The 16,012-nt window shown below is 41.5% G+C and overlaps 1 protein-coding gene across 2 annotated transcripts in view; it reads right to left on the bottom strand.

Annotated features, from left to right (window-relative positions):
* Positions 1–1,112: 1,112 nt before the first annotated feature.
* The window catches only part of LRRC8C (leucine rich repeat containing 8 VRAC subunit C), a 40,488-nt gene continuing 25,588 nt past the window's right edge, over positions 1,113–16,012 (bottom strand). For both annotated transcript variants that reach the window (XM_059728033.1, XM_059728034.1), the window contains 2 exons: positions 13,610–13,752; positions 1,113–10,859 (listed from right to left, as the gene is read on the bottom strand). In XM_059728033.1, the coding sequence (XP_059584016.1) occupies positions 8,589–10,859; positions 13,610–13,747 (2,409 nt within the window). In that variant the 5' untranslated portion in view covers positions 13,748–13,752 and the 3' untranslated portion in view covers positions 1,113–8,588. The remainder of the gene's footprint in view (positions 10,860–13,609; positions 13,753–16,012) is intronic.

Here is a 16,012-nt window from a genome sequence, read left to right as displayed (position 1 = left end):
TTTATTTTTTTCTTCCCAGCAAGCCAAACTACAATTCCCATTTTCCCTCATGGGTTATAATCCACCAGGATTCCTCTTTTCTGAACAATGATCAGGGACAGGGAAGAGCTGAATATCCTACTTTGGCCCTTCAGTTCAGGGGTCAGCAATCTATGGCACAGTTCAGGGGTCAGCAACCTATGGCAATATTACCATATTGTCTTGCTAATTTTTCACCTGCTACTTCTGGGCAGCTGATCTCAACAATGAGAAGGGATACCAAAAGTGACAAACATTAATAATTGTGGCCTTATAATGAAGAAATAAAGTGGGAGAGTTCAGGTCTTACATTTGAAAAAAGAAAGAAAATGGAATGGACTTTCCTATTGCAGACATGTAGAGATGCAATAGGAAAGTCCGTAGGACCTTTAGCATGTGAGATTTTTGATTGGCACCATAGGTGCCAGGGGTTCCAGAGCCAGGGCTGGGAGGCAGCTGGTGCCAATGCTGGCAATGCACCCACTGGCGGGGCCAGGAGGCAGCCAGTGCCAGCATTGCGCCCACTGTAGCCAGGGCCATGCCTGCTGGGAGGGCTGGGGCCAGGAGGCAGCCGGTGCCAGCACTGTACCCACTGAGGCCGGAGCAGGGAGGCAGTCAGTGCTGGCGTTGTGCCTGCCAGGGCCAGGGCCAGGAGACAGCCAGTACTAGTGCTGCACCTGCTGGGGCTGGGGTTGTGCCTACCAGGGGGACCAGGAGGCAGCCAGTGCCAGTGCTGTGCCCGCTGAGACCGGGGCTGAGGGTCGTGCCTGCTGGGGCTGTGGCTGATGTGGTGCAGTGCTGAGCAAAGCCACTACCCCCATGGCCCTTTCCCCTCCTCCGTCCCCTTCCACCACAGACTTTCCTGCCTGGGGGGGGTATGTACCCAGACCCTGCCCCAAGCGCTCAGTCCCGGTGCTTGGCACCCTGGTGCTGCCCCCACCCAGGTGGGATGAGGCGTCTGTCTGCCCAAGACCCAGCTAGGCCCTCCCTCTCAGCTCTGGGCCTGGGCTTTCCCCACTCCGGGACCATCAGAGAGGCCTGAGTGCCCTAGCCCTGGCAATATGCTTAACAAAACAAATACACAGGAACAAAGGTAGTATAAGAAGTTTTATTTATTGTCACCAGGTTTAGAATATTTAGAAAATCTGCCATTTACTGTAAAAAAAAAAAAAGGCAACATTGATGATTATTAACTATACTAATATGCAGTGTGTCCTGCCACGTACCCCCTGCCCTCATTTTGTTTTTTCTGACACTCCAGCACATTCCAAGGTAGACATTGTGGTTTTTCAGCACTCCATTCAACAAACGTTGCCTACCCCTGCTTCAGTTATTTCTAAAGTTAAAAAAATTCCGGAAGGAAAACAATGCCTGACTATACATTTACCTAAATCTTTCAGGTCTTTTTCATGCATCACAAAATGCAAAAAGCTCATAAACCCACCTTTAAAGCAGATAAAAGTGCAATCAAGAATTACTGGAATTTTTAATTAGTTATTTAGCTTGAATTTGAGGTTATGTGCAAATTGGTTACAATTTTTTTAACCTAACGAGTGATGACTCATTTGCTTTGTTCAGACACACTATTTGCATTCCCCTGGATGGTATGATACTGGGGTTTCTCTTTAAGCCCCGTGTATCTTGGTGTGACTGAGAGCGCTGAAGTGTCTGATGTAATCCTACTTCCCAAAAAATGAGTCTTCTGAGAAACAAAGCAAAGGAGAGTTTATCAGAGTCCAGCTAACTTTTGTTGCAAATGGTATGATTATGGAATAGGATGCCATCTCTTTAACCAAATAGTATCCAACCTTCACTGACCCACAGGCAGTAATGTTGCACAAGTCATACACAAAAGCCAGCATCACCCTCTCCAATCAACCTCAGTGTAATTCTTTAATTTCCTCTGGCTGCAAGCAATATGGATGGTCTCACATGTATCATGCCGCCTACAAACATGGGTTCTAAATGCGACTCACAGGATAAGCAGGACAGTCCCATTGCCCTGGGTCACCCATGAACACTTCACCTGTGCTTCTGTTCGCAGCCCCATGTTGAGCACAGTGTTCAAATAACATTGACTCCAGGATCATTGTTGTGCCCAGCTGGTGAAAAATGAGAGCAGCCCCTGAGCTTTGGATAGTACAGAGGTTGCTGCAAAGGGAAAGAGGCTGCTCAGACCTCTTTCCCCTCACATACCATGAAAGAGGAAAGGCCTAATCTGATTCCAAGTCAATCACTACAGCAGCTCCCCAAACTTGGGTACTGACTGTCTCACCACAGAGACAGAGAGGGGGTAAGGCGGGATAGGACACTTGCAGCTCTCCCAAATACCCATTATCACCCACTTACACTCCTGAAACATGTCCAAGCAAGGAGAAGCTACAGATTCTTACCTAGTAGTTAAGAGATGTTATAGAAGGAAGCACAGGGACTTTCATCTGCTCAGCTTCCAGGAATTAAGGGTTTATTCACCTCTTCCATTGAGAAAACTATGAAAAGGCCAGAAAGGCAGGGGAAGCACTGAGATTTTTCCACCACTAAGTTCCCTACAAATTTTCCATTATGTGTGAGGATCCTGGAGGGCCAGGAAGCAAAGAGAAAAGTTTTCCCAAACCCATGCATCTTTCCAGGGAAGTGCACCCCAAATTCACTGCAGCAAGGATTGTCTGCAAGCTCAATCCTGCCCCCTTCCTATACAAATCCTCTTCCTCCAGTAGCAGCATGTTCCCAGCAGCACAGCCATCCTCCTGCCCTAGGCTTGTGCTGTCCCAATGCACAGGTCCCCAATTCTCTTAGGGATCCCCATGAAAGATGAATATGCCTTGTTTCTTTGGGGAGAGTGAGAGTTCAGCACCTGGAGAACATGTGTTGGATGATGTAGTTCAAAGCACTGAAATTTACTTCACCTTTAACCAATGGAACCCAAGAAAATGAACAAGCTGAAATTGCCTAGAACAGCAACATTGCATGTATGTATGTATGTTGCAATACTAGGCACTTTCAGCTTGTACATTTTCTTGTGTGTGTGTATATTATATATACATATACAAATATATACATATTGGGCATGTCTACACGAGACATGTTGATGCACATTAGCCTAATTTAATGCGGTCCTTAATGCACATTAAAAATGGTGAAATTAGGCTAATCGCACCTAAATTTGATGCCTGCAAATTAAGCTAATTGTGCCTAAGTTTGATACCTGCAAAAGCAGGTATCAAATTTAGGCACAATTAGTTAAAGTGCATTCATTAATGTACATGTAGATGTGACTTGGCACTAACTTTAGTGCTGGGTCTGCCCAGCCACTAGGGGCACATGGCAGGGCTGCAGGGACTTGAAACTAACTTTAGTGCCAAGTCCCTGCACATGTAGACACTTGCCAAATATCACTCAAGGCGCATTTAGTCATGCTTATATGCACATGTAGACATGCCCATATACAGTCATGGAATCATAGCAAATTAGGGTTGGAAGGGACCTCAGAAGGTCATCTAGTCCAACCCTCTGCTCAAAGCAGGAACATCCCCAACTAGATCATCCCAGCAAGGGCTTTGTTGAGCTGGGCCTTAAAAACCTCCAGGATGGAGATTCCACCACCTCTTTAGGTAACCTGTTCCAGTGCTTCACCACCCTCCTGGTGAGAAAGTTTTTCCTAATATCCAATCTAAACCTCCCATGCTGCAACTTCAGACCATTGCTTCCTGTTCTGTCATCTATCAGCACTGAGAACGGTTTAGCTCCAAACTCTTTGGAACCACCCTTCAGGTAGTTAAAGGCTGCTATCAAATCCCTTGTATATTCTCTTCTGCACACTAAATAAACCCAGTTCCCTCAACCTATCCTCATATGTCATGTGCACCAGCCCCTGAACCATTTTCATTGCTCTCTGCTGGACTTTCTCCAAGTTGTCCACATCATTGGTGACACGTAGAGGGTGCATGCAGGGGCACGTGCATCCCCTGAGATTGGAGGTGCACCCCCTGTAAGAAGTGCTGCTGAGGCTGCCAGCAGCACTTGCAGGTAGTCACCGCTCGCCATGCCCCCCCCTCCCCCCCCTTCGCTGCCAACACCACCAGCGGCATCTGTGGGCTGTCGCCAATTGCCACTGGCAACACAGCCAGTGGCATCTGTAGGTGGTCACTGACATCTGGTTGGCACTTGTCACCCTCCCCTCCCTCCCCGCCGACACCACTGGTGGCATCTTTGGCTGGTCACTGCTTGCTTCTGGCCGCTGCCGACACAGCCAGCAGCATCTGCGGGTGGTCACCAACCACTGGTGGGTGCTTACCACCCTCCCCCGCCCACTGCTGACACCGCTGCGGCCGCCTGCGAGAGCTCCCTGTTTGCCACCACCATGCCCCTGCTGCTGCCGCCTGTGGACAGGCACTGTGCCCCCAGCCTCCAGGGGCACGTGTTGTTCATGGTCTGCATCCTTTCTATAGTGAGGGGAGGGGCAAAACTGTACTCCAGATGTGATCTCACCAGTGGAGAATAGAGAGGAATAATTACTTCCCTCAGTCTGCTGGCAATGCTTCTATTGAAGCAGGCCAGTATGCTGTTAGCCTTCTTGGCAACCAAGACACAGTGCTGACTCATATCCATCTTATTGCCCACTGCAACACACAGATCCTTTTCTGCACAGTGCTGCTTAGTCAGTCAGTTCCCAGACTTTAGCGGTGCATGGGATTCTTGCATCCTAGGTGCAGGAATCTGCACTTGTCTTTATTGAACCTCATGGGATTCCTTTGGGCCCAAACCTCCAATTTGTCTAGGTCACTGTGAATCCTGATTCAATCCTGATTTCAGCTCATACAAGAAAATGTATGAGAAATGTATAAGAAAATGTATACACTGGAAGTATGTTTTATCTACATACACACACACAATGAATCGGGTATGAGAGCCTTATTGAAATTAAGCTACAAAGGGTTGGAATGTTGCAACCCCAGAACGACCCATAGAAACCTTTTATGAACAAACTTGCAACACATGATGAATATGTAAACTGACTGAAATGGGGTGGGGGGGAGAAGAAGGGCAATTGTGTGCTGCCTAGAATTCAGTCAGAACACAAGAAAACAGGATATAGAAATATGACTAATGAAAAAGGCCACTATATATACCCTGATACAGATTACTGGGCTGGCTGCAGGAATTACTGGAAACATTTCTATTGTCTGTTAGAGAGATCAGACTGGGAGTCCTTACAGTCTGTTGACATATTTCAAAGCCTACTTCTTCCACTGTCCCCAAAATGCTTACATCAAAGCAATGGTTATAATTAAAAAAAGAAAAATGTTTCCCAAACAAATGATTACTTTGTAGTCTTTCAGTGTTTCAATTTACAAAAGAATTTATTTTTTTCCTGTGTGTTCTGTACTGCAATAACACCAGGCAAGTATATTATATCAAATTTCTTGCTATTGGATTAATATGCTTGTCCATTTGACTTAATTTCAAAGCTTTTTTTTTTTTTTTTTTTACAGTCTTTCAGATCTTGTCATCACATCGCCATGTGCATTAATGGAAATGCCAGAAATGTGTCATCCGAGACAAAATACATACTCTCCCATATGAATATGCATGAGTTAGCCAGACTGGCTAGATACAACAGTTCAATACAAATATTAATATTTGTTGCCACAAAGGGAGATACAAACATATTAAGATTCTGATCATATAGCATATCTGTTTTTCAGGAGCAGTACAATTTTCAAGGCAGTTTTCTTATATTTGACCCATAATTGGTCATCTGTTTCCATTACAAAGAATGATTTTCTTTTTTGTTTGTTTAATGATATAGAAATGTTTTGCTTAAATGCTGGGATTTTATTAGTTGTTAGGCACCTGTTTAATATAAATAATTACATATGCCCATGCCTATAATATTATCAAAAAAGTCAATTCATTCTATTATAGTTCACAGAAAGTTTTTCTAGTGTAGTTGCAGGTAAATATACATATGAGGAGTAAATGAATCACTGAGTAAATATGGCACTTTTACATATGCAATCTTTCCTGGATTTCAAATAGTACTAGGAAACAATCTGTTCTTAGATAGAGCACTACTAGAATACTGTAATACAGTTTTAAAAACACACTCCACAGACTAGCTATTAAGTATAGAAAAAGTCAACAGTGCATTTACCTGAGTTTGTTTCATAACAATAATTTGATATTTTATCATTCACTGTGACCCTAAGGACTTACCTTACACAAAAATTGTGCCACTTAACGATACCAGTATAGTTAAAACAGTACAACTCTCTTAGTGTGGATACAGTTATAGCTGTATAAATTGCCCAATGCCAAAATACCTCATTCCTGTGCTGGAATAGGAACAAGCTACACCAGTATTAGGTGCTTCTATACCCGCACAACTGGGTCCATACAAGGTTTGCACTAACTATAATCAGTTAAAAAAATCATGCCCTTAATTGACATGTTATATCAGCAAAAGAACAGTGCAGACCTCACCTTAGATTTAGCTGAGAGGGTGCACAATTTCAATTCAGAAAACATGTCACAAAATTCAAGGGAAACAACATAAGACACATAATAAGTTATGTTTTTGAAACACTGCGTCTAGAATCATAGACATTTTAAAGATTTTCCCCCCCAAAACCCTAAATATAATCCCCAATTTCAAATCTAAGTAAGATTTTACTATACAGATTTCACTGATTACTTGGACATTTTATACAGTTTACATTCATCAGGAAATACAGCACTTGGTTTACATAATTAAGTTAAAATGAGCAATGAAACATTTCTCTCCCCCACATTACATCAAACTGAAGCACATTTAGCATACATATACTGCCAAGCAGTTCCTATAAGTGCATTCCATATATGAGTATGAGCTTTTCAGTATTAGAATACTGAACAAAAAATAAACCCCTTTAAAGAAGCTTGTTTTGATTCCTTCATGCCTGACCCATCTCCAATTAATCTTATGGATCATGGATCTTCTCCAGAATATTCCCAAGAAGCAGAAGTTAAGTCTGACTTTAGCACTACAGTGAGTCCACTAACTGGACTACATAGTACACTCTGGATTCATGAGAAAAATCATATTTATCCCATCTCACCATCCCATTTTGTCAGACACATAAAGCAACAACATGCTTTTGCACCAAGACCCCAAACTTAGATTAGTGGCAGTTCAAGACAGAAAACCAATGCTGGCAGCAATGAAAAATCTAAAAGCAATCACCCTGACAATCACCTAGCTACTGTTTCATGTACCTTTTAACAATTAGCAACCAAGACCCTGCAATTTTATAAATAGCATTACCACCTGCATAAGGAAGGGCTTATTTCTAGCTATCCACACCAGGCAATTAACTGGTGCCTGCATTATGATTTAAATACACTGTACAGTGGATGAGGAGACCTCCAGGGAATAGTTTATTATAAAAATGATTATTTTTATTAATTAAGCATAAATTAGCTTTTGAGTAGCACACAGCATTAAAATGGGTAATACCTGCCAAGCTTCCTTAGAAGAAAGGAAATGACAGGAGTAGTCAACAAAATAATTTAACATAGATTAGCTGATATAATTTCCAACTTGATGCACAGTCATGTAAGTGTATTATGGTTCATTACATTATTTTAAACAAACAGACTTCCAATCATATAATTTCCAATCTAATTATTAGGTAGAAGATTAAAACAAACTCACTGTCATCACTATGCCCTGCTATATTGAGACTTCTGAAATGGTAATATTTGATTTTTTTTTTTTAATTTAATTTGGTTTCTGGAAATATGTAAATGTTCCTCTACCAGGCCTGGTAACATGCAACCAAGCTCAAGTACTGTACATATTAGCTGCCAAAATACAATTTTGTTCTCTTGTCCAAAGTTTCACAGACTTGCAGTTCTCTAGAATTCCAGTCCTACAAGATTGAAAGTACCCTTGGGGAAAATGAACTTAGTAGGAGTCAGGAGCACTTATCTTGTAGAACTGGACCTTGGTTGGGGAATGGATGCATGGAGCTTTATGACCATGGTAGAACAGTATGTATATATTAATCTTTGCAGAATATACACATCTGGATGGAGATTTTTTAAATAGACTTATTGAGCTCCCACTAAGGATTGAGGGTGCACACCATATGCAATCAGCCCCCTAAAGAGAACCTCTTCAGAGATTGACAGTGATGAAGGAGACATTATGTTCATCTATTAACACGTATACAACCCAAGGCATGCAGCTTGCAGTATCCCCTGCCCCAATTGATTCTAGCCAAAATTAAAAAACAGCTGATAAAACCATTTGCTTTAGCCAGTACAAAACAATATTACAGTATTGCCCTTGTCATCAGGGCAAGACAAACTTAAAAATATTTTAAAACAGTGAAAAAATACAAGAACATTTTATTAAAAAATATACATACTTCTTACTCCATATTTGTTTGTACAGATAATTTTGTCAAAAGGACAAAAGGAAAAAATAAAATAAACACAAAAGTAAATGCATGATCAAACTAGGCCATCATTTAGTTACTGTATTTGGTAGAAGCACGTTTCTGTAACTTTGAGGAAAAGCCAGTAAATTATTCAGCTTTCATTTGCTCCCTGACATCAGAAGGCAAAGTTTCAAACAAGGTGTCCTCTACAATCAAGCCAATTCGCTTCAAAGCCCTACATTCACCAAGTTCAGGTGGGAGAATTTCAAAGTGATTGCCTTTAATATCCAAGTAGGAGAGGAATACTAAATTACCAATTTTAGGTGAAAGGACTGACAAGTTATTTTTCCCAATCTTCAGAGTCTTGAGTTTTTTGCAAAAGTACAGTTCATCTGGCACACTCTCCACTTTGTTACAAGTGATGGAAAAATACTGTAAACTTTGCAGCACTCCTATTTCTGGTGGAATAAATCGAATGTCATTGTAAGACAAATCTAAGTATCTAATTTTGTTGCATAGGAATAGGTGGGATGGAAGAACCTCTATTTTGTTATGACTAAAGAAAAGACGTTCCAGGCTAGTGAGCTTCTTTATATGCTCTGGGATATAGGTTATACTGTTATACCACAGCTTTAAGATTGTAAGTTTTCTCAGATGTTGAAAACTGACTATTTCTTCAATTGATTTGAGGTTGTTTTCCTTTAAATCTAACTCCTGCAAACTGAGAAGGCTAAAAACAGCATGAGGTATGCGCTCCAAATCACAATGAACCAACTCTAACTCAGTCAAGTTAACCATTTTCTTCAGGTTATTGAACATCACTAACTTGGTGCCATCATTATAGATGCACAGTTTTTGAAGGTGACTTGAAACATCAACTGCAGATTGTGGGATTTTGGACACATTGCTTTTAATGTAAAGAATTTTAAGGCTTTTAAGGTCCCGAAAAGACTCAAGAGTAATGTTTTTGGAAATATCATGACTCAGAGAGCCAATTAAGTAGAGCTCTTCCAAATTTCGGAGTCCATACATCCAAGGCGGAAGCTCTCTGATGTCATCAAACTTGACACTCAAGATCTTGAGATTCTCCTTCAGAAATGCCAGTGCAGCACTGTGGATCTTCACAGAACACTGGTGTAAGGAGAGCTCTTGGAGATTGTCCAGCTGCGCAATAGTCGCTGGTATCATAACATTATTAATGATTTCAAGCTTTAGAGACTGAAGCTCTGTAATTTCAAAAACTGTGTCTGGAAGTCCTGAGAGCATAAAAAGCTGCAGTTCCAAATGGTTATGGACATTTGTTTGTAGCCTCTGCCTCAATTTATCTGCCGTCCACTCATTGTTTAAGTTCAGCTGTTTCAGTTTGTTTTCGCTGACTTCAGACAGGAACACAGCAAATCTCTTTGAATAAAGAGGGTCATACTGATCTATCATGTGAAGCATAAAAGCAAAGTCATTTTTAACATCTGGGATATCATCAATCCCAGTCTCCTGGCGAACATATTCAAAGGAATATTCCTTCAATGAACGATAGAAGAGCCAATATAAAGTGTAAAGGCACGTTAGTCCATAGATGCTTACGAAGCACAGGTAGCAGAAGGAAAGTTTGGAGAAAAGATGTGCCATAGTATGATTACAGGAAAAATTCTTATAGCCTGTCATGTCCTGTATGTCAACATTACAGTCTACTGTAAACTGAACTTCTGAAACCAATGCACTGTTGTAAGCAATAATGATAAGAAATTTAATAACTTTAAGTACAGTCTGGCGAACATACATAGCATAGAGCAGATCACTTTCCTCAACATGCAGTCGAAATTTCTTCACCTTTTCAAACAATGCTTTTGCTTGTTCTCCTTCTTTTTTATCCAGAGCCCCTACTGTCCCCTTATCCACAACTAACTTTTCCGGTATTGATTTCAAGGACTGAGTTTTGACCAAAGTGCCTTCCGTGCTAGGTTGGATAGTATTTGACCTGCTTATATTGTTCTTCCTGTTATCTTTTTCTTCAGAGTCTTCTCCAGACACTTCAGATAAGGCCCTTGTTGTCCAGGGAGAGTCAAAACATTTCCCCAGTATTGAAATGAAGTGTTCAATTTTTGAGCTTGATCCAGGGAATTTGAACCAGAAGTTACTACACAGCATGAACACCAGAGTATGTATAAGGACAAGGTAAGGGAAATACTTTGCATACCAATGCAGGGCACGTTCATAGCACATTTGGTTTATAAAGCTATATTGCTGAAGGTCTAAGTCTGTCTTAAGTCCCTTCATTTCAACAGTGGCAGGAGGAGTGGATGGTTTAGGTGGAGGAAATAGGGTTGTATTGGGGACTGTAGTGGATACATTAGGACTGTAAGAGTCATTCTGCCAAGGCTGTACTCTCTTTGGAAGGCATATTATCTTGTCTTGCATGACCTGAAACAGACAAAAATTATTTTTTCAAACTATTTACTAATTATGTCTAGTGTGATCACTGTTACATCAACAGCACCATCAGATAACTGATGTATCCTTGGAAGAGCATACACCCAGTTCTATTTCAGGGATTAGGTTCAAAGTCTATATGAGCATTATTTGTTCCAATGACATTCTCAATAATAGGCCAAGAACTAGATAGATCATTCCAAATACTTCTTTACATATATATAAATTCACATGCAACAAGCCTCTGAAAGAGTAGCCCTGTCTTTGGCTGTGTCTACACTGCAAAAAGGAAGTGTGCTCTTAATTTGGATTGCCCAATCCACGTTAGTTAACTAACAGGGTAAACTACAAGATGGGGTAAAAGGGAATAGCTACTGTGAAGGTAAAAGAACTTCACTGCTTACACCAGTTGATAATCTGGCCCATGATCAAAACAATATTTTTACACATTTGCTAGAAATAGAAATAGAAAAATTTGCCTGTTTTGTTTGTGTTGTTGTCACCCTCCACTTCCCTATGCTTAATTCAGTCAAACAGTTAATAGGCAAGTGACAGAAATTATGCTTCCTGCGCTTCACCAAATACTTGGCTGCTGGCCCAAAAAGTGCCCTTGTGAAGAGAGATTTGCAACATGCGCCTCAGTTTTTACTTCATACCCAAAAGACTTTTAGACTATAGAATACAGGCAAGACCTACCACATGCATAGTGCCCAATTTGGGATATTATCATTTAAATGTTTGGGCAAATACTCTATTGTGTACATGAGTAGATTTCCACTGAAATCAAGGGAGCTCTGCCAATCTGAGCCAACAAAGAACAATGTCCCTTTAATTCCACTTCTGAATAATCCTAGAGAATCCCAGATCCATATTAGAAACATTACTGGATCCAACAGGATCAGTAAGAGTGAACCAGAGGTCATAACCTATCACCAAACATGGCCTGTCACAGACTGTGGAGGTGGGGGTGGGTGGGAGAGTTGTCTTCCTCTGTAGTGTGGAGCATGGTCTACTAACAGACTACTTCTGTTCTCAGTGGTGGCAGATGACAGAACAAGGAGCAATGGTCTCAAGTTGCAGCAAGGGAAGTTTAGTTTGGATATTAGGAAAAACCTTCTCACTAAGAGGGTGGTGAAGCACTGAAATGGGTTACCATTTCAGTGGTGGAATCTCTATCCTTGGAGGTTTGCACTGGCAGGAATGATCTAGTTGGAGATGGTCCTGCTTTGAGCAGGGGGTTGGACTAGATGACCTCCCTCAGGTGCCTGACAACCCTAGTTTGCTATGATTCTAGGACACTTCCATGCCATTGCAGTGGCTGGGTATTGGCAATGCTCTTACTGTCTCCTGTTTTTACATATGTCATGTTATAGGTGATCCTGGTGTTTCAAATATCATTCCTTCTAGTTATGGGTGAGGGTCTGGGAATTACCTGGGTTAGCAATTGCTGCAAATGCATGGATTGGACTTGCTGGCCAAGGAGGACCCCTCCAGAGTTATGTACCTATGAGCTCTGCTAAGAAACAGAACCATGTAGAAAAGGGTAGGAGTGAAACAGGAAAATACAGGACATGTTTCATATGCTCCATATTCCAGATTTCTGACTGACTCTATAGGCTTGGGAAAGAAGTCGCCCTGCCGCCAGCCTTTATTTCCCTTATTGCACAGTTGGGTGCAGAGTGGATAGGTGATGAATGGATGGGTGAATGAAAGGCTGGGAACACACACTGCACCAAGCAGAAGTTCTGAAATCAAGTACATCCGACCTGGACATTGTTTTCTGTTCCTCCTTAGGTTTTGGCTCTACAGCAACATTTAATTAACCCAGAATAACAGTAACATCAGTTGTTTATGTACAAGCATCCTCCATGATGTTATGGACTGGAGGAGGCCTAGCTATTAGTTGTGGGTGGTCCTGAGTAAAATAAGAATGTTCCTGCCAAATCTATTCAAAACATGGTGAGAAAAAAATATCAAGGTCTGCTAAATGCAAACAAGACAAAAGGAAAGTCTTAAGAGTGTTTTAAATGATGATAACAAAGTGAACAAACAAGATCTGAAATCTAGTCAGCTTTGCTATGCAAAACTGTCATGAAAACTGACCAAAAGGCAAAAGGACCAGATCCCCAGCTGACAGTAGACCAACTCTGGTGATATCATAGAATCATAGAAATTAAGGGCTAGAAGGGACCTTAAAAGATTATCAAGTCCAACCCATGATGTCAATGGAACAACACCTATTTCAGTGGTTTTCAACATTTTTAGACTCAAGGTGACCCTTGGAAAATGCCAGCTCCTAGTTTTCATTCATTTTTGACTGCAGAAAAATAACAGAGCGAGTCTTCTGTTGCAAGGAATTCAGAAAGACCACAGCAGGTCAGCATGTTTTTAATACTATATAGTCCTATTTGAAATCTCTGGGTTTATCTTGTGAATCATGTTTGCACACCTTACAGTGCTAACACTGCATGGCAGTCTGCAGCACCCTTGAAAGGATTTCAAGGCACCCCAGGATGCCACATCACCCTGGTTGAGAATCACTGACTATTTAAAATAGTTAAGGTCTGCTCCACGGTGTTTTACTGATCTATTCAAACCACTGAGGCCTGCTGAAACTTGCAATGATTACAGGATAAAGCAATATATGGTACTGTAATATCCTTCTAATAAAGGCTGTAACTGATTCTGTCATTTGAATACCCCTAATAACAGCATTTTAGATGACACTACTTTTAATTTACCTGTAACGTACATCCGAACACACCAATCATCAGCATGGCTACCGAGAGATAGTCTGTAAACACATCCCACCATGGCTTCAGGACCCTGAATGCTGGCTGCTGCTCAGAAAACTGACGAAATTCAGTTACAGGAATCATTTTTTCTGAAAGAGAGTCAAGCATATCCATTGTTTAGTCTTTTCATACCATTTTCTTCCATTGACAAATCTCAATAGCCACAAAAGGGTATTTTATGCTATCCTCTTCCATTTTGTGCAACTCACTGGAAAAAAATATCAGAGACATTTTGATTCTCTGTATAAGAGAGGACCAGGGACTAGATTAGCTTTTATATAACTAGACATGCATCTCTGCATTGGCTGCCATTGCTTGCAATGGGTAATGCCTCTCCTTTCGGTACTTCTGATAAATAAGCCAGTGCTTTAGGTGTCTAACTTCATGTATGCAGCTTTGAAGATTTTGCCCTTAATATCAAAGATCTTACTTTTTATGCAGAGCTGATAGCTGTGTTTAGAGGCAGTGTTACATTCACATGCAATGAACTAATAATGGTTTCAAGGATGATTTGGCACCTTTGTATTTACATCTAAAAGCACCTTGAAATCTATTATGATTTGAACATAAGCAGCTGAAGCAGTTCAGTTAAACAGAACTACAGGCACTATGGACAGATTGAGGGCCTTATCCCAACCTTAGATGTCTGGGTTTGCATCCTCACATACAGCATAAAATCAGATGACACATGGACAGACAGAGTAGCTGATTTTAAAGAGTAGTGTACAAATGCAGCCAAGTGATCAAAATAAGGCATCCCTATGATCAAGTAGGCTATGTCAGAAAAGTGATTAAAGTGGAAATCATAACAGAAGCAGACCCAATGTCTATTTTAAAAATGTTCTTTCAACTGAAAATGTAAAAGTCCTTCAGAACTGACACCCTGACAATGGAACCATTATGACAGAAGCATTGCTTTACAAAGCCACATTACAAATCCATGGGTTATTATGCAATGTCCACACAAGCAGGCTAGCCCTACTGAAGCAGCAGTGATGGCATGCAGCTCTTTATCAAATTATGCTAAGTCAGGAGTGGCCTTCTGATACTTGTATGCTTATCTTGCAAAAATGTGGCACAGACACCAGGGAAAATCTGCCTCTCTGAAGAGGAAGAGCTGTAGTGCACTACTGCACATGCAAATGACTAATGGGACAAGCCTCTGCTCTGACTTTGCTTTGGGGAAACACAGGGGGAAAAAAAATCAATCCTATAAATTAAAGCTGCCCCTTCCAGTTTTAAATTCCATGACCAGCACTTACTCAGCAGTGCTCTGTCCGCTTCGTATCCCCTAACTGGCAGCATTATGGTGCCTGTTATATTGAACAGGGCTGGGCTGTGCAACTTCTAAGCAGCTGGGGGACAAATGCCCTGCAAGCCACACCAGCAGAGGCTGCTCCCATAGGCTGCATCAGGGTAAGCCACAGGGCTCCCAGGCCACATTTCCAAGCACTGCACGGGAACGTCCCTGCCTGCAGCTCCACTGTACACCCATGCCTGCCCCCCTCCCCTACACTATTTACACTAGGTGCCATGAACACCCTTCCCCCCACTGCTGTGCCGCATGCTCAGTCCACCTCCTCCTGCTGCTGTACAACATGCCCATATGGTCCCAGATTCACCCTCAGCTCCCCAGACTGCAATGAGCTGCACTACCCCACAGCCTGGGGCTGAGGCAGGCAGCAAAAGCTAGAGGAGGGAGGGGGAGCACAGTGATGCCAGCTGCTGTTGCAGCTGGACTGATGGGGGAGAACAGTGGCTAGGCAGGAGCCTGGAGTTTGAAAGTTAACCTCTTGCAGGCTGCATACAGCCCACGTGCTGCCAGTTGGGCAGCCCTGACAGGAAATATTGAGCAAGAATCAACAAATAATAAAAACTCTCCCTGCCATCCCCCCGTCACAGAATTACACTATTTTGTCACCCTTCATTCCCAGGAAGATACCTTCCTTTTTCTTTATTTCCAAATCTAAATGACTTTGGTTTACTATTCCTTTCTTATCAAATGTTCTATAAAGATATACATTCCTTAAGGGTATATGAATACAATACAATAGTAATATATCAGTTATCACTTGGCAATAACTCTTGAATCTTTTCAGATTTTGTGACTGCTGGAAGCTGCCACATTTTTGTTAAGAATAGTCCAAGCATTCAAAAATCTATTCAAGCCCTGAACCCCAAATGCCAAAATTAGCTTATAAATCATGAGGTATGTATATGCATGTGCTTTTAATTGCAGTTTTGGGGTTCTTTTTATTTGTTATCTTTTAGGGTTTTCATTCTCAAGCTTGTCTCTGCAACAATAGAGAAACTGGAACTTATTTTTTTAATAAAAGTGAAGATTCTTAT

The sequence above is a fragment of the Alligator mississippiensis genome, chromosome 5 (genome assembly GCF_030867095.1).
Source record: "Alligator mississippiensis isolate rAllMis1 chromosome 5, rAllMis1, whole genome shotgun sequence".
Taxonomy (NCBI): Eukaryota; Metazoa; Chordata; order Crocodylia; family Alligatoridae; genus Alligator; species Alligator mississippiensis.
The sequence above is the reverse complement of the archived record's forward strand: the minus strand, read 5'-3'. Positions and strand labels throughout refer to the sequence as shown.